This window comes from Kogia breviceps, chromosome 2 (assembly GCF_026419965.1).
Source record: "Kogia breviceps isolate mKogBre1 chromosome 2, mKogBre1 haplotype 1, whole genome shotgun sequence".
Taxonomy (NCBI): Eukaryota; Metazoa; Chordata; class Mammalia; order Artiodactyla; family Physeteridae; genus Kogia; species Kogia breviceps.
Genome location: NC_081311.1, coordinates 35,082,689 through 35,101,894, shown reverse-complemented (window position 1 = coordinate 35,101,894; position 19,206 = coordinate 35,082,689). Strand labels below are relative to the sequence as shown.

The window sequence follows — 19,206 nt, the reverse complement described above, 5'->3', positions numbered from 1 at the left end:
GAGGTTCTAATGTCATAGGGCTATGCAACAGGGATATTTCCATACTGAGATTTAGGAAGACATGCTGCTTACAACACTTGAATGAAGAGTGGCAACATGCTGTTGCACGTCCAGGTAGTAGCGGGAGGAGAGACAGACCAGACAGACAGACCACCCCTTTCCCTGTACTGACTTCTCTGAAGAATATGTACACTTTAGCCACACGGTGGCATGGCGAGTCTACCGACGGCCTTTCCTAGCGTCGGGGTGGGGAGTGGAAGGAAAGCAAGATGGAGAAACACCAGGAGACTTCAGGCAAACCATCCTCGGCTTGCCACTGTCACTGACAGGAGTGATGGAAGGGAGAGACAAGAGACGTAGAAATGTGTATCATTTGACTTAGAGAAGGCAACGATCAGGCAGTCCAACTTTGGGTAAACTCATCTAGATTTTCCACTGATACCTTCCCATTTTCAGGCTAATTTTTCTAGGCCCCTGATTTTTTCCAACCTGAATTTTTAAAAGTCACGCTTGTCAAAAGACCAGAAGGAGCAACCTAAACTCCTCAGTCAAGACACTACCACTTAAAACAGGTTGCCTTGTTTCTTTAGAAGTGTTTCTGTACTTCTATTTGGTGGGATAACTCTATTTAGAATAATTTATTAGTGATAATGGTCCCTGTCTTACAATGGGAAAATATCAAAGATAAAAAGCCTCACAAGGGCTTCCCTGGTGGCGCAGTGGTTGAGAATCCGCCTGCCGATGCAGGAGACACGGGTTCGTGCCCTGGTCCGGGAGGATCCCACGTGCCGCGGAGCAACTAAGCCCGTGAGCCATGGCCGCTAGGCCTGCGCGTCCGGAGCCTGTGCTCCGCAACGGGAGAGGCCACAACAGTGAGAGGCCCGCATACTGAAAAAAAAAAAAAAAAAAAAAAAAAAAAGCCTCACAAGATCCAAAGGAATAATTCTTCAGTGATAACATTTTAGTCACTGTAACGTGCTGAAGGACCATTTTTGGCCCAGGATAAGGTGAAAATCAATCTGGACACATAAAATCTCACCTGTTGAGTCTCATCGCTGATATCTAGTCTAGGATCACCTTGTATATAGTGCCTGAAATAGTTTTAAGACTTTTCAGAATTCATAACCACGATACCCCTAGAAATAATTTTTAAAATGCCCTGAAGTATTTAAAAACCAAAATTTGAGACCCACTAGGTTAAGGAGTATAATTTAGCATCCAATTAACTGAGTTAGTATTCTATTCATACATTTCTCATTTTCTTCTGTTCTGAAATCTTTGATTCTGTAGGTGACGACCTGTTCGACATGATAGTGGGATGTCCATTCAGTGTGGCATGATGTGCACTTTCTCAGTACCAGTAACACAGTGCGTGCTCAATACGTATTTATTATTCAAGTGAACTGCACTGTATTCAATTTAAGATTGTCTAGCAAAGTCAAAATGAATTCTTTTAAAAACAGTCTTCTATTCCAAGACACACACCAATCCACAAAGCTCAGTGTGTTCCAAAGAAAACTAATTCTATGCACAGGGATAAAAGCTGCAGATGTTAATTCTTTTCATCTAGATTACGTGGTCTCCAATCTGGAAGTCTTGGATAGATAGAGTAAAATTCTAAGATGCTAATGTAGATTGTTTAGCCTTCTAGAAACTAGATACACTCATAGGAGGTGCTGGCATGGGGGAACACTGCCATTAGACCAAGTGACTATAGATTACTAGCCAATAATGGCAAAAACAAAATTTTGCAACAAAAAAATTTAGCTTACGTTAAAGAAAAAAGAACTTTGAAATTTACAAAATATGTACTATCTAGGCAGGGCACACAAAATCCCATTTCTGACTAGATAACTAAACATAATTCTTGTTTAACCGTAGAACTTGCAGCATCTTATAGACACAGAATGTTAAAGAAAGAATATAATTTAGCATCTTGGGTTTCCTGTCTTGCAGCGTCAGTGTGATCATAAGAACAGTGTGAAAAATAGATCATCACAAGATTTATATAGAGAAAAAGATATAGAGGCCCATACCGATCCTTTCAAATCATTTAAACAGAAAGAATAAAGAGTGGCTAATAAAAAAGGGAATTTAATTTATAAACTATTGTGTCTGTGACTTAAAAATAGACATAAGAGGGGCTTCCCTGGTGGCACAGTGGTTGAGAGTCCACCTGCCGATGCAGGGGACACGGGTTCGTGCCCCGGTCGGGGAAGATCCCACATGCCGCGGAGCGGCTGGGCCCGTGAGCCATTGCCGCTGAGCCTGCGCGTCCGGAGCCTGTGCTCCGTAACGGGAGAGGCCACAACTGTGAGAGGCCCACGTACCACAAAAAAAAAAAAAAAAAAAAAAAAGACATAAGAGGTTAAAGCCAGTTCTGTTATTTTTACAACTGTGGGAACTTTTCTTTCAGAAATTTTTTTTTCAGATTCCCAGCTAAGAAAAAGGAGAGGGGTTGAGATATTAAAACTAATTTGTGCTTGTATTTAGTTGCAGAAAAGAACAGCTAGAATACTAGCAATGAATGTCCATTTTTGTAGAATCCATTTGCAGTTAAAACACTATCAAAGAGGATTTTTCTCCCTCTCCACTCCTAAACACACCACCAGATAGAAAAAGCCAGGAATATTACACTGTGCCCCCACCCACACTTTTTTTTTTCTTGAAGCGCACAAGCTGTTTAGAAACAAAGGGCTGCATTGGCCCTCATCTCATAATGCTGTTCACGTTCGAGTTAGCCCTGCTTAGACTTTATTTTCTGACAGCAGATAATGGGGGAAGCATCTCTGGTGTTTTGCTTTCCTTCTCTGGGCAGGTTTTCCATGAGAATGAGAAAAAGACCCAGCGATGCTGGACTTTCTGAAGTAGCATAAAATTACAAACTCCACAGTCATAATTAATATGTTTTAAAGTCCTTCAAAATGGAATTACGAATATACCTTTATACAGACCTAAAACTTATCTTTTAGGAGCAGATTGGAGTTGAGATTTGAATAAATATGTTAGAAATGTTGAAGAACATTCAGAATTAAGAAGTCCCCAAAGTCACAGAGCCAAAGAGCTGTAGGTACATTTTACAATTCTGTTTCACAACTTGATTTTAATGACTTCTGCTTTTTCTTTTACTTTTTAAGTAGAACTAAGTCTACTTGCTTACACTAATGTAGAGATAACACTGTCCTTTTTGCTACCACAGTGGCAACAGCTACCTTATTTTTTCATCTTATTTAAAAGAAAATAAACTCATCTATTTTAAGCACTTTGAAAACTTTGTTCTTACAAATAATTTTATTATATTCCACGGGCAATCACACTAATCCACAACCAATTAGATTTGTCTTTGGATTTAAATATTGAAGTGATCAGCACAGCATCACTTCAAATGCCCCAGTCAATAATGATTCTGCCCAATCCCAGCAGGCACAATTATTTCATCATTGGAAAGGTACTTAAAAAACAAAAAACAGGGGAGCTTTCAAGAAGTCAAAATAAAGATGCTCAAATACATACCTCACTTTTCAAAGTACGTAAGAAAAAATAGGAACCTGTTTCACTTGGGAAAAGTTCAGTTTGATTCCCAGTGACACAATTTCTAGCAGTGGTTTGGTTCCTCACTGACTAAGTGGGCACACAGCTGCACTGGACAGATTTCTGATGGGGTGACTCCTTCTCTGTCATACATAACAATGCTAACTGGCATAAGAATGCACACTGCCAAATGTATTGTTATTTTAAAAATAATTGGTTGAACAGGGAGGTACTAATTAGAATTCATCCCTCTGAAATAACAATTTAATGAAATTCACTCTTATACCATAAGAAAATACAATGTCTTGGGAGAAAACATTTAAGGGTCAGCTCAGTGAAACTGACCCGACAGCCTTCTTTTTGGAGATTGTGCACAGCTGACCAGAAACCTAGAAAATATTGAAGACTAAACACATAGGGGATTTTGTTGTTGGTTTTGTTGTTGTGGTGTTACTATTTCCACTCACCAGCTCGAAGGGGTCGTGGAACTCCCCCAACAAAGATAGTTTTTCTGGGGTCCAAAGGCTGAGAACCATCCATTACAAAGTCACTGTCACTTAGGTTCCATGGTCGAATTTGCACCTGAAAAAAAGTCGTTTACTTGGTCCTTACTTCATTTCCAGCAACCCCAAATGAGAATAAGGTGACTAAAGACAAACCCACTGACTTGTGCATTTTACAACATACACAACCCAAACAAAATCCAGTTATTAGTTCATGTAATCTGCATTAAGTGCCTTTCAATAGAACTCTTGGGGAATCTACTTACAGGTATTAGACTCAACACTCTAGACATATACCATGAAACCTTCAGAAACCACCTGTGGTTTAAAAAAGGGCAGTCTTTTATAGATAGAGTCTGGGTTTTGAATTTTAACACATTAGACTGTTTATAACCTGTCACATTATAGCACTTAGTTTTTTAAGAGCTCACCTAAAGAGGGACAGGAACATTGGGAATATTTTCTAAAAATTATCCATATGTCTGGCTTTTAAATGATCACCCCCTAAAATTAAAACATTTCTCTTTCAGCAATATGATTTAACACAGTTTAACACTTATCAAGTTAGCACACAATTACCAGCAATATCAAATACTGAAGGTCACAGATTTATCGACTTTTGGTTGATCTGATATTCCTAAACAAGTCTGGTTAAATAAAGGTAAGCCTAGAAAATGAAGCAAATTTTCAAAGAATAGAAAAAGAAATCTCTATGACATATTTCTAACTGGTAATGTCTCTTCACTGGGACTCTGACTTCCTGCCCATAGTTTATACTATTTTACTATTATCATATAAAATAAGGTATTCCATCAGAATCGTAACCTTAAAGCATATTCCTTTCGATCCATAACCAAACAAAACAAAAAAAGCACAGAAAACCCCTCTCATACCGAAAGACCAGTTTCAGCACTGCCTGAAAACCAACCAGTCACTCAGCTGGCCATGCGCACTGGGAAGTGGGCCAAGTATAGAAGCAGAGAAAATAGTGTCGGTCTTTAAGGAACACCCCTCTCCTGCCCCCTCATCGATTAGGATAGGAAACAAAACAGCTGAATTTTCATTTTCTTAGTATCAACAAAATTCTTCTTTTGCCCCATTACTCAACCAACAACACAATGCAAGGAAACACATATGATAATTTCTTATGTGGCCTGGCTATATCCAGGAGTACTCCTATTTGAAAGGTAGTAAATATGCCAATTACACTTTCAAAACATGTTGGGTCAACTCTAACACTGGCATTGCTCAGTTAGAAGCAGGCTACACGTTCCTTATGATTGTTACAAAATGTACCCCCCGCCCCACAGCTTTTTGGGCTTTTATGACACAGTTGCCTTCACCAGTTACCCAGAAGCTATAAAATCTCCACTTCTTCCCTAGACCCTAAAACCTTGGACCTGTTTGTAATTTTGTTAACACTCAGGCATCTGCTCTACCTTTATCACTTAAAAAAAAAATCCAGTTCTTTCCTTGTAAAATTTGGTCCGTTTGACTAAATTATCGTTCCCTTGACATTTACCACAAAGGCAGATTCACCAATACCATAAAACACCACTTTCAAATGCCTTCATGAGGGCCCATTAATTTTTAATTAAAAACACAATGTCCTGACACTAAGAAAAAGGATTGTAATGTCACCAAAAAAAAAAAAAAGTAGGGCAAATCTTTTTCTACACAGAGCCCTCTCTTCTTCTAGTCTCATCCTTTATTAAGTAGTTAAGGCAGCTTCAGGACTAGGTGGTTCCAGTAACTTTATGATAACTGAGTTTGCACATATGGCTCACAAATGAAAACGATTCCTGTGTAGTATCCATAGTGTTCTGGTTTCATTTAATCAAAAGTACAGAAAATGTAGCCTTGTACAATAGCTAGAGGTTACTCCTGCTCAAAAGAACTCTGCAGGGCTTCCCTGGTGGCGCAGTGGTTGAGAGTCCGCCTGCCGATGCAGGGCCCGTGAGCCATGGCCGCTGAGCCTGCGCGTCCGGAGCTGGTGCTCCGCGGCGGGAGAGGCCACAACAGTGAGAGGCCCGCGTACCGCAAAAAAAAAAAAAAAAAAAAAAAAAAAAGAACTCTGCAGACGATCTCAAACCTGCCTGTTGAGAGTTTTCATTGCTGCCTCTTCTTCCCTCTGACACCCTCCCCACCCCCTTCATTACATCACACACAACCCATTCCCTTACCCTATTCTTGGTAAAAATACAGGAAGAGGACTAAGGAGACAGTAATGATTAATCCTATTCACAAAACCCACATTTCCCAGCTGCCACCACAGAACAGCTCCTCAGAGCTCACACCACTGCAGATTCAGAGAAATGTCAACACAGGCCAACATCAGTACACTCTAAGAGCTAAGCAAAAAGTAATACTGTGGTACTGTTTGCACTGAGAAGTTCCATTCACACTCTGGTTTCTCTCTGAAATATAAGACCATTCTCATACAGGCATGTTCTCCATCTTCTAAGGGTTATTCTCAGGGTCTAACATCCATGTTCTATCTTTCTGACTTACTCTTCGAAAAAAATATATATACATGTTTCTCTACTCTTTTAATCCCATACTTTATAAGCTGACTCAGATATTTTGTAGAAGGGGTAGAATATAAGTAAAAGAGCTGTTTTTTTCATTATCTTTATTTCTTTAATAATTATTTTTGAGAAAGGATGAAATTAGATCTCTGTCCTAATTCAACATAAACTTCCCCTGGCAAAACAGCTTTTACATACATAAGGATTACTCTGTGTGTGTGTGTGTGTGTGTGTGTGTGTGTGTGTGTGTGTAAAACAACTCTTGCAGGATGTTGTCAAATAGGCTATACTGGGCAGTAAAAGCCACAACATCCTAAGGACAAGGATAAGGTGAAGAATGGTGAAGATTACCTTAAATGAGCCTGACATGGTTTCAACACTGCCTCCTGAAGAAACCTGACCACATCTGATTACGAAGGTGACTCTAGGAAGAGGCTATCTGGGAGGGCGCACCCACTAGCCCTTTGGCCATGCCATGACCTTACAGTAAGGGTTACACAAAAACAAATGTCTGTAGGGCCAGACAGGCAGCATAAACATGTCAAGCTACCAGGACAACGGTTAGTAAGCAGGCAGTGACACAATGGAGTAAACCACTCCTTTTATTTATTTTTTTTAATTTTTATTTTCTATTGGAGCATAGTTGATTAACAATGTTGTGTTAGTTTCAGGTATACAGCAAAGTGATTTAGTTACACATATACATGTATCTATTCTTTTTCAAATTCTTTTCCCATTTAGGCTATTACAGAACACTGAGCAGAGTTCCCTGTGCTATACAGTAGGCCCTTGCTGGTTACCTGTTTTAAACATAGCCGTGTTAAACCGCTCTTTTTAAAGCAAGCAGACACCTCTCAGCTCCAGCTGGTAGTTATCATTTGCGAATGGGTTGTCAGACTTTCCCATTTCTCAAAAGTAGCTAGAAATTCAGATTTTTATATGAAACTTCAAGATTTTTGAATGTTGGGAACTAATTCAAATGTATAAAGTCACTTGTACATGCTAGACAAAACTATCTGCAGGCCAGATCTATCCTGTGGGCCCCAGTCTGTGATCTCTGGTTAGAAAGGTTTAGTTACCACACAGCTCCTCACAATGGAATGTTTTATTGCATAAACACTTACGAGACAAAATTTAAAAATGGTTTTTCTTTAGTTTCTTTTTTAAGCATGTATTCCTGTGGAAGTTCTGGTCAGGACCATAAACCTACTTTTAGCTGAATTATTTGTCTTCTAAATTTTTATCTCCTTAATTAATAATTGGCTTTGTATAACTGCTTATCTGCAAAGGCAAAATCTTTTTAAGGATAAAGGCAAAAACCAAACATAAGGCTTGGTAGTATAAATATACCAATTTACACCATAAAGTGATTTCAACAGCCATCAAGAAATCTAAATGAACATAACATTAATATGTAACAGCAACAGTTCGTACTAAAAGCACGAATTTTCCTTTTCAAGGTTTCCCGAAGTGTGTTCTGTGAAGTGCAGATTCCCTAGGATTGTTCTGCCAGAAAAGCAGTGTTTAGGAAAAAGTTATAAACTTCCTTCTTCACAGCACACACTGTTGTATATTAATTAAAGGCTCTAAGAAGTTCTACAGGAAATGAATCTATTCAAATGTTGTTTAAGCCAGCATTTCCAAAATTACTTCCATGGAACCTATTTTTTTGCATAACACCTATTACTATCCACACTTTGGGTAATACTGCCCTATTATATCTTACTCTTAGTATGTATCAAAAAATGGCATAATAAGGTTGGACTAATTGAACAAAACATCATAGAAACTTCACTCCAATCAAGACCTTTTCCTCACTTATTTCCTGCTATTGCTCTCAAACAGTTAACTAAAATTTCATCCTGGTTAAAACTGAAAGTCATTAATAGGGATAGGATTACGCTAATTTCTAGGAAAAATATTTAAGAAATGCAATAGAGGTCACTTATTTTGACAGGATGCTACAAGATAATATCATTTCCCAAAAAGATAATTTCATTGAAAATTTGCAAAAGCCTCTAAGTTAAAATTAAATATAAAATGCATTTTTATTGTATCTTTAATAGCAGCATAAGAGAAAACATACAGTTTTAGTAAGAACAGTATTAAACACAAGCCTTAGGACTTCAAGTTTCTGAACATGACCAAATCTCCCTATAGCTCTAGAATTCTCTCAGTTTAGACCACTATTTAGAATTTAGACATCATCTACCAGTAAATAACCTTATCTTGAGCTCATTTTAAACATCTCACCCTATATGTGGTCTGGTGCTCTCCTTAGGTTACAAACATCTACCACATGAAGGGTCTACTGCACAGAGCCTTCCTTTTCATTTGCTGGGCTCAAGGCAGCTCCAAAAAGCAACCAAACTGTTCAGAGTCAACAGTGCAATCTGGTGGCTAGTTCAGGAAATCACCTGACCAAATCCCCCTTCCCTGCCATCTGATCTCTTTCCCACAAATTATCCATAAAGCTCATAGCTCAGCATCGCCCCAACCCCACCCCATTTCCTTTTTCCTCTTTTCAACACTCTTCAAACTCCGACTCAAGCTCTTCAGGAAAAAGTCTCAATTTTTCTCTCCCTAATCCTACAATCCTTTCAATGTACATGAATCAGAAAAACAATAGCCCAGAACCATCAGGACCGCTCTCCCCAGTAAGCAGCAGCATCCCGGCTCTTCTGACAACCAGGATGAGTCAGCTAAACCTAGGTCCGCTGATACAGCTGCAACAGCTCGGCTGCAGTAGCAATGAACTCAGACCCACCCCAGCTGTCAGCAATTCTATTTTAAGAATCACAGACCTCACAGAATGACTGGAGTGCCCCACAGTATCACAAATAAACTAGTTTGTGGTTTGTGAGGCATCTTTATCTCTTCCATGTGTAAGGAGTTGTTTTATTATTATAACCACCAAAACTAACAGCCACAACAGCAATAATTGTGGTTTGGACTCTTCGAAGTATATTCACATTTGGTATCTCATGTCAACCTAATTTTCACCACATAGCTCCCGAACAAAGGGCTCAGCCACCTTTGTGGAGTTTAGATGCTACCTATGATTCTCAAATGCTGCCCTCCACCCAATAGAGAGGAAAAGAAGATGCCCTCCCTGTATCTTCTGCGGTAAGTGGCCAGAAAGAAACTTAATAGCTGCTCAGAGGCATTGGCCCTGATGAGACTTCTGTACCCTGGGCAGCTCTGGGGCCTCCAGGAAGAACTCCATTGGGACTCAAAGCAAAAAGCTCTCACTCTCACACTAAGACGATTCCTCAGATACCAGTAGATCACAGGCCCCAAAGAACCTCAGCAAAATAGCCTGGATTCTTCTTAGACAGGAAGCCGAAAGTAACCCTGGGAAATTCTCTTACGCTCTCCCAGGATGCTCCACACCCACCACCAGCATCAAGAAACAGTGCAGGTACAAAAAGGAAATTGCTGCCATCTGCACCAGGCTACACAGCCTGATGCACGGAAACCACAGGCTTATAGCCCCACTGGGAACTTCAGGTACTGTTGAACAATTCAAATAACACTCTGTATACTGTTTCATTAAGGGCACCCAGTACAAAAACAGAGCATGCATAAACTGTGCCCTGAAAATGGTGATGTACATCCTTGCTCTATGCTTGATATAATAAAGCCATTACCAATTAGATGCTATGATTAATACTCTTACTTACAACCGTAAGATTCAAAGAAACATCTTCCCTCTAAAGGCTTTCCAGATTCCCTCAGGAACAGCTGACCACTTTGCTTTTGAGCCACCCCACAACAACTACCGTCTATAACGCTTCCATCATAGCACCTGTGACTCCTTACTCCACTTACTATTCACTTGGCTATTTCCCTCCATTGGACTCTGGGGGCCTCTAAGGCTGAGACCATATCTCTGTGTGGGTCCCAACAGCCCAGCACAGCATCCAGCCCTTAGTGAGTGCCGTGTGCTCCTCAGCGTGCTGGTGAATTAACGAAGGTTTTCCCGAGGGGCAGACAGTGGCGCTGTAAGAACTTGTCCAGCAGCTGCCCCTCTATAGCTCCCCAATCACTCTCCTCACTCCACTGAAAGCTACCTTCTAGAGGCATGGAAATACACTGTGTGGTCACCAGTGGGTACACCAGGGCTTGGGCCTAATCAGTGCAAATTCCTGATGCCACCAGGTGACGCACACGGTGATCAGAATTACCTACTGCCTGTCATCACTTTTGACATTCCCGCATCGCTTGGAAAGTATAAGCGTGATAGATGGTTCCCTTTTGAAAGAAAGAAGAAACTAGCACTCTTGAGCACCTACACTGAACCACTGTGCTAGGCATTTTACATACACTGTCACATTTAAACTCATCGTTAACTGTTATGCTGTAAAAATTACCTCTACTTTAAAAACAAGGAAACTAAGACTCAGAAGTGTGACGTCAACTCAGGACTGAAACCCAGGTTTATCTGACCCCAAGTCTAAAGACACTCTTTCCACCGCAATGAGATGCTGTGTGCCTGCAAGGCTCCCTGTCCTCCAGGCTACTGGCCACCAGCTCTGCTTCCCAAGAGTCTCCTGGAAAAGCCAAAATACATTTTTATTTGTGAATGATTAACCTCTCTCTTCTTTCCAATCTCATTTGGCCCATTTTCAACATATTAAGAAATGACCCATAGACTCTTCTTAAAGCTACTGAACAAAACTAGCAGTTAGAAAAGCTCAAATATGATTTGGCAATGAAACTGGCTATTTTAACTTCTAGGTTCATAGCCTCAGGCACTCTTGTGCTGCAGCCAGACAATTCTGTCCAATGTCTACATAAATCTGTATTTTCAGTTCCATGGCACTAGGGCAAGGATGTTGTCACTGGCATGCCGATCACTCAAACTCTTGAGAGGAATGTACACATAAAAGTTCACGTTAGGGCTTCCCTGGTGGCGCAGTGGTTGAGAATCCGCCTGCCGATGCAGGGGACGCGGGTTCGTGCCCCGGTCCGGGAAGATCCCACATGCCGCGGAGCGGCTGGGCCCGTGAGCCATGGCCGCTGAGCCTGCGCGTCCGGAGCCTGTGCTCCGCAACGGGAGAGGCCACAACAGTGAGAGGCCCGCATATCACAAAAAAAAAAAAAAAAAAAAAAAAAGTTCACGTTACCTAAGATTTTCCTGGGAAGAAGCCTATTCTTGGAGTGAGCTTCATGAAATACTAATTCTACCAGAATCTTCACAAGTATAATCCCCAAAGAGGTATATAATATGCTGGATTAAAGAATGTTACACACATTTATTTATTGCAAAACTTCTCAGAACTTTAATATATCAATGTTTCCCAAATGTTCTTGGCTATGGAATCTTTAATTAAAGGAGAAAGTAGATATAAAATGTACAAAGTAAGTGCTCAATAAGGGACAGCTATTATTATTAAGAGCAAATGTTCTGTCCATGATCCTCTCAAGAGACCAGTGTTTGATGAGACAAGCGTTCTTCAGAACACACTTTGGAAAACACTGACTATGATCCCTTAGGGGATGGTATTGGCTATTTTGTCCCCTGGTTACCATTTTGTACACTGGAACTGCAGCATCTTTTAGACCTCCCTAGAAAGGAATAACAGCTTCCAAAGACTCAAGCACTAAGAAACTCTGGACCCATTTGCAAAATCAGAGATTCATAGAGGAAAAAAAAAATAAGACTTATTATGAATAGGAGGTACTTCTCTCATTTTAAAGGAGGAATTCTTTCTTTGGAGAAATTCTTATGATGGGAGGTGCCCAAAGCATGAATTTAGACCAAGGAACAAATAAATAAATCAAGAAAATTAGAAGTGCTAAAGATTTCCAAGGTGGGATATGTATGACACAAAACCAGATTTGATTGAGCCAAGATAAAATTATAGTTATTGTCTTAGGAGGTAGTAGGTGGGGAATGAAAGAGTTTGAGTAATTATACCACAAACCCAAGGACTGAGGCCATCAGTCAAGACTGCCCTACAAGTCCCTACCTCTTTTTCCCAATTTAATTTCCCTCTACTGCCTTTCATATATTTGTGTTCCATCCTAAGTGTTCTGCATTCATACCACACAATTTCTCATTTCTGTGTTCACACTGTTGCCTTTCTCCAAAATGTCTATTCCCCCACACCTCCATACTTCTCCTGGCCAATCTCCAAACTCTCTTCATCCTTCATGACCTCGTTTAAATGACACTTCATCTAAGAAGCTTTCTTTCATCACTCCTGGTATGTATAAACTGTCCCAAGTGCTTAATCTACATCCTACCTCATTGTATTTGTTATTTTTCTTAATCTGACAAATATTTGAGAACCTCTTATGCACCGGGCTCTACAGATTTGTCTATTTATACACTTGTTTTATCTATTCATTATATTATTAAGTTTTTGAACACAGGATTTTATGTCCGATTCAAAATAAGTTCTGATTCATAGTAATCAATACTAAAGCCTTGCCCATAGTAGGCACTCAAATGTGGTTTGAAGGAAAAAAGGAAGGCACAGCATTTTTAAAAGCTGTATGTGGGCTGGAGACAGCTTAAAGCCTAGGCAAAACGATCTGGCCTATTTTTGTAACTAAAAAAAGTGATGAAAAATGCTAGAGATTCCTCTGATATATAAATGGGGATAGGAGACACTGGAATGACAGACAGATTAGACAGATTTAAAAATTAAATGATTAAACCAGCCTCTATTTCCAGCTTCCTTTTTTTCCCACCATTTAAAAAAAATTTTTGTCTTTCTAGTTTTAAGTGGATGACCTGAGCAATAACCTAAAGAATTCACCTTACATAAGACACTTCAGTTTGGTAAGACAGTTTTAAAATATATAGCAAAGTCAATCTGTCATGTTTTAGAATATTTATAAATTGTGATTGTGCTATAAATTGTAAGGAGGAAGAATTAGGAAACTTTTCTGATACTCCTTTCAAGGTGTTTGCTATCCCACATCTCTGGCCAGAAGTGTTCTAGAAGTTAAGAACCATAACATCTCCTTCCTCACCTCCTTTTTAAGGTTACTCTTTTCAGCCCCTCAATCTGTTAGACCCTCTTAGGTTTCCTTATCTATCAGTCCGCTGTCTTGAACCTTCAGGTTCAGCCTATTTTTACATTTGAAAAGTAGAGTTCCCTTAACAAGAGGGACCACTGTCACAATGGCTGCCTGCTTTACTGGAAGCATGGACAAGAACACAGCTATCCTCTGGGATGCCTGGGACATCTGAGGTATGGAACTCCTCTTGCTGGAGGAGGGGGAAAAAAAAAAATCACAGATCTAGAGGCTTTGCAATTACTCCTACTCTTGCCAATTTGTCTTTCATTCTTTAAGACTGAGGGGTCCTCTACTCAATACCCTGTAATGGCCTATATGGGCAAAGAATCTAAAAAAGAGTGGATATATGTATAACTGATTCACTTTGTTGTACATCTGAAACCAATACAACACTGTAAATCAACTATACACCAATGAAAATTATATTTAAAAAAGACTGAGGGGTCAATTAATCAGGCCATAAATAGTTTCTTTTGCCATCTTTCAGGATCAGACCTATATATAGAATAGTCTGAGTGGAGTCATCCAATGAAAGGTAATCACTGACCAAAAACATAACTACCTGAAATCCACTAAGTATGGATTTATTTGAGTTAAAAAACAAACATAATCTTAGAAAGGATAAGTGAGAGGGAACCTTTCTACAGGCGCTGTATTAGGAAAACCATGTGATTAACCTAATCCACACAAAGGGAGTGGGGGGTTGATTTGGGGGAAAGGGAGAGGGCAAAGGACAGAAAATCTGTGAGGTCACTTTAGAACATGGTGTATATTTCCAAGGTGAAATTCAGGGAGGATTGGAGAGAACTAAACAACAGAATGAGGCACTAAGATCCTGAAAGGTAGCCAAGCTGAGAAGCAGAAAAAGCCAGAAAGAGCCACAGCTCAGAAGGTTTGGTGAATGAGCTCTAGAGGCTGACTTTACCTTGAGCTATTGCCCAGGTCCTCATTTACTCCCAAAGGTTCAACCCAGCTCTCACTGTCTGTGGGAGCATCCAAAATGAGGTGGAATGTACCGAAACCTGGTAGGGAAGTGTGACTAAATGAGGCTGGGAGTGGAAGATGTGGAGCTGAAGCCAAGAAAGAGGTTTCAAAATGGAGCCAAAAGAGCCAGAACCCAAAATGGGATCCAGTTCATTAGAATTACAGGTATTTGGGGACTTCTATGTTTCCCATCCTAAGTTTTATTTAAATTGTTTATGCTGGAAATTCTGAGTATGCCTGGGTCAAAGAAATATGTGATCAGCAGCCACCATTCAGAATTCACCAAGCTCCAATAAAACTGCTTCACTTGAGCTCAGAAAATGGAAACTGCAATAAGGCAGAAATTTGTAGAAACACAAACAATGAAAGTTAGTTTCCCTATAAACATTTCCGAAACAGATAATTACACTAATTAATTTCAAAAGCCCTTCAAGCCAAGGGTAATACACATGTTTGGAGTGGAAACACTCAACAGTAATGGTGTTGCCTCCATACCACCTCCGCCTGCAACCACCACTGCCCATCCCCTCTCACAAGACGTCCAGCCCTGGTGTGAGCTTGCCCTGATGGAACATATGACCCACCTCCTCCCACACAGCCAGTGACATGGCCCTTGCAAGGTACACAAGCCCCACCTGCTCACCTCCAGACTCCTCCCCTCAATTCAACAGCTTCTTAATCTACTCTGGGTGTAACTATCTCAGTATGTACCTCTACCCCTCTGTCGTTTTACAGATACGAACATATTTCAAATCCTCTCCTACAGTGCATGACCAACCCCACCTTAACCCTTCTGAGCTCACTCCCACTCCCACTGACGTGTCAGTGGCAGAGACTCTCTGGAGGTTGACCATTTTCCTCTGACATCTGACCCTGCCAAAGTGGGCTCAGTCTGTCTTCATATTACTCCAAAGAGATTTAGAAGTTATTGCAGCTTTCTTATTATTTTTTCAGAGGGAACACTGCACACTCCCATTCTAGTCAGTCCCCATGTCTCCCTCTTAACACACAGCCTCTCTACACTGTTTAAATTAAGACGAAAGTTAACAAAGGCTCCTTGCTCTTTTTCCCAGCCTGTTATTTTCTACTGTTTTCCTATACAGCTACCTGTATAGCTACCCTATCCAATGCTGTTAACTGTTGTTATAAAAATTGGGCAATAGCCATGACTCAGGATCCCCATTCTTTAGTAACTCCCTCTTCTGCTCTACATACTGTAATCTCCCACTTATGGGTGGCCAAGTCCCAGCATCATTTTTTTGCAACCAATTATAAACCCTGTTCTAGATGTCACCATTCTTTTCAAAAGATGTTACTAGGTAGATAAGCTCTAACCCTGCTCTCCTGAATCCTCTAGCACTATGTAGAACTAATGGCACCACTTGTGCAAGTACCCGACCTCACCAAATGCTTTCACATTCATTTTGTTCTTATCTGAGCCTCTCAACATCCCAGAGAGGAACCATCATTCTTCTCACTTTATAGGTGAGGAAGCCAAGTTGCAGCGAGGATTATGTGACTTATTCAGAGTCAAGTAGATATTTAAATGCTAGAGTCAAGACTCAAACTGGGAACTTTACATCTGACCACAACTCTTTCCCCATACACATTTCTGAGAATAAACCTGGCTGTCAACCAAGCCCAACACCTCTGGTGTAAGAGGATGCTTTAGGCCCCGTGACAGATACCTGCCTTGGTCCCTTAGTCCACACCACTATTTTTTACTCTATTTCCCACTCCTAGCACCAAGTCTTGACACACAAACTCACCCCCCTCCCAACCTCCTAAGGATCTTTACTTCTGCCATGTTAACCACGTTTTTTCTTCTGCTCTAAACAGTCTTGCCCCTTCTCCACTGATAACCCCTCTGCCAGGAGAAAGGAAGCGGTCTTCCTCTGTTACCTAGTGACTTACACTCTTTGGCTCAGAAACCACAAACTTAACCACAAATTCTGTAGAAGTGTACATTATTTATGATTTTGGATCCATGTTCTCTGTCCTTCCCCTCCACTGCCCTATTTGAAGCTATCCCATTTTAGATTATAAGCTCCTGGCCCAGAAGGCGCTATTTAGCCAGCTGTGGGTACCACCCAGCACAATGCCTTGCATTCAAAGGCATATAAACATTGATGATTATGATCTTTTTTAAAAAAATAAATAAATTACTCTTGCCCTTGATCTGAAATAATGACAGAAACCAGCTGCCAAAACCACTAAGAGCATTATTTACTTCAATTCAGAGTTTCTGAATAGGAATTAGCATAAAAGAGCCATAAAGTGAAAGACAAGGGCACCTTTGTTTACATGTGGTCCCAAAGGTATAAAGCAAAATATTGAGTAATTTGTTATTAGCTTCCCATCAACAGCCGTCAAGCGCTACTGCATACCAAGGTCACCCGGGGTAAGAGGATCCTAGTTTCAGCATTCCCATGACAAGGCAAAGGCGATCAGCTATTCCAACTGCATACGTGCTCTGGAAAAGCAACAGCTGGCTGCATATTACTCACCGGTTTATCCTTGATGGTGGGGCTTGACACGCACAGGTACAGTTTCCCGTCTTCTTCTAGGCAGGCATCTATCAAAGCTTGTACTGAGCTCTCCTCCTGGAACAGCAGAAAGGCATAGCCTTGGGGAGAACAAAAACAAAAGGGTGGGGGGAGGAATCAGTAAATTAAACTCAAAGTACCAATTAAAAATTTACCTATTGTTCCACTTTGACAAATTCTTACTAAAATCTAAGAACTTGAAGTGGGACACAGGGAAGTAAGAGTCATTGAGACCCTCATGTGTTAGGTACTCATAGACTTTACCTGGTATTGGGTATTACAGGCACTGTATTAGGTACTCACAGACTTTACTTTGATTAATTTCCATAATTACTCAGGGGAGCAAGTTCAGAACACATCTATGGAATTTCCATTAAATAGGTTTGGTCATCTTTAATGAGAGCAGGCAGACTCACCAATGGCCTGAGCCACAACGGCCCAGGAAACAAGCATCACCTGCCCTCCAACTTCCACCAAGCTCTAGGCTTGACACATGCTGCAACATGGATGTACCCTGAAAACATTATGCTAACTGAAAGGAGCCAGGCACAAAATACCGCATATTATATGGAATGTCCAGAATAGGCAAATCTAGAGAGACAAAAAATAGATTAGTGGTTGCCTAGGGCTGGGGGAGTGGAGGGAATAGGTACAGTGTTTGTTTTGGGGATGATGAAAATCATGAGTGAACTGTGAATTATATCTCAACAAAAGTTGTCCAAAAAAAAAAGCTCAACAATAGGCTAACGTGTCTTTATATGTTATATCTGATGGTGATGCTCTGTTTCTTCAAGGATATTCTCCTGTCTCGTGGCTGAATACATGATCTGTGAACGTGGACACGAGCTGCAGGATGTCCATGGACACAACCAGCTTTGTTCAGTTCAATTCAGTAAGATTTACCAAGCAACTGTTACAAACGAGACACAATCTATGGATTATGAGGAAAACTGAGATGAACGAGACTAGGTTCCAGCTGTCCAGAGACTTATATGATAGAAGAAACAGGCTTTTAGACAATTAACTTCTTGCTACAAAGCTGATGGAGATAAACGGAAATAAAAAGTTCTATGGGAGCCCAGACAAGCAAGGAATGAATCTGACTTGAGAGAATCAGCAAAGACATCAAAGAGGACAATAGATGTTCAAGGGGCCAACTGTGGCAATTGCTGCCACACTGGCATTCATGAATGGCAGCTGAGCAAAGGCCCATGATGAGCTAGTCTAAACCTGAGTATTCAGCTGTTCAACCTCTCTACAATCCCTTCAGCTTTGCTAAGTCTCTCAGCTGTCACCTCCACTCCCAGTCCTGCTACTGACCTCAAAGGAAACCATCACCAATAAGGCTCTCCTCTGGCGCACTGTGTGCCAGAAAGATGTAAGTGGTGAAGAAGGATAAGAACCCCCGTGTTCAGAAGCTTCTCACACATCAAACAAAGATGCTAATCAACTGGCCTAGAAGCAAAGCTCTCTGGAGTCCTGGGCAGCACGTGATGACAGTGGCAGTGGACGGTGAATAATGGGGTACTCTTTATCCTTTTCCCCAACTCCTCATCTACTATACAGAGCATCCAAGCAAACAGAGTAGGAAAAAGATCAACCATTATGCAGCACATCAGGAGTGGCCAATGCAACAGGCAGAAGCCAATACACAGGGGAAAGCACCAAGCCCACAGGAAGGGGTATGGAGCTACAAGATGGAGGCTGCCTACATGGCAGGACCCAGAGCTGTTTTCTGGGCTTTGCTCCCAGGCTAGATGGGTCAAAGGATTCAGCAGATGGCCAGGCAAGAACAATAAAACTTAACTGCACAACTAGAAAGGATAGTACATCATTTCTTCATACCCTCTCTCTTTTCGAAATAGTATCAAACGATTATGAAGCCCCAGCGAATCTATTAGAAGTTCATTGTTTTCCTTTAATGTGAGAACATTAATTACACTTGCCAAAGAGAATATTAGAGGTCAGTGGGTTAAAAAATGCAAAGATCACAAAGAGGGGGTCTCAGCATGTCCTCTCAAACGTCCTGCCTCACCAGGTTAAATCTTGGTGCAAATCTTCCACAAAGGTCCTCAGAGG

General features: G+C 40.8%; 1 protein-coding gene across 9 annotated transcripts in view; it reads right to left on the bottom strand.

The window, feature by feature from the left end:
- CPEB3 (cytoplasmic polyadenylation element binding protein 3) overlaps positions 1-19,206 on the bottom strand; it is a 179,121-nt gene that overhangs the window by 30,875 nt on the left and 129,040 nt on the right. For all 9 annotated transcript variants that reach the window (XM_059055460.2, XM_067025047.1, XM_067025045.1 and 6 more), the window contains 2 exons: positions 17,089-17,207; positions 3,999-4,113 (listed from right to left, as the gene is read on the bottom strand). In XM_059055460.2, the coding sequence (XP_058911443.1) occupies positions 3,999-4,113; positions 17,089-17,207 (234 nt within the window). The remainder of the gene's footprint in view (positions 1-3,998; positions 4,114-17,088; positions 17,208-19,206) is intronic.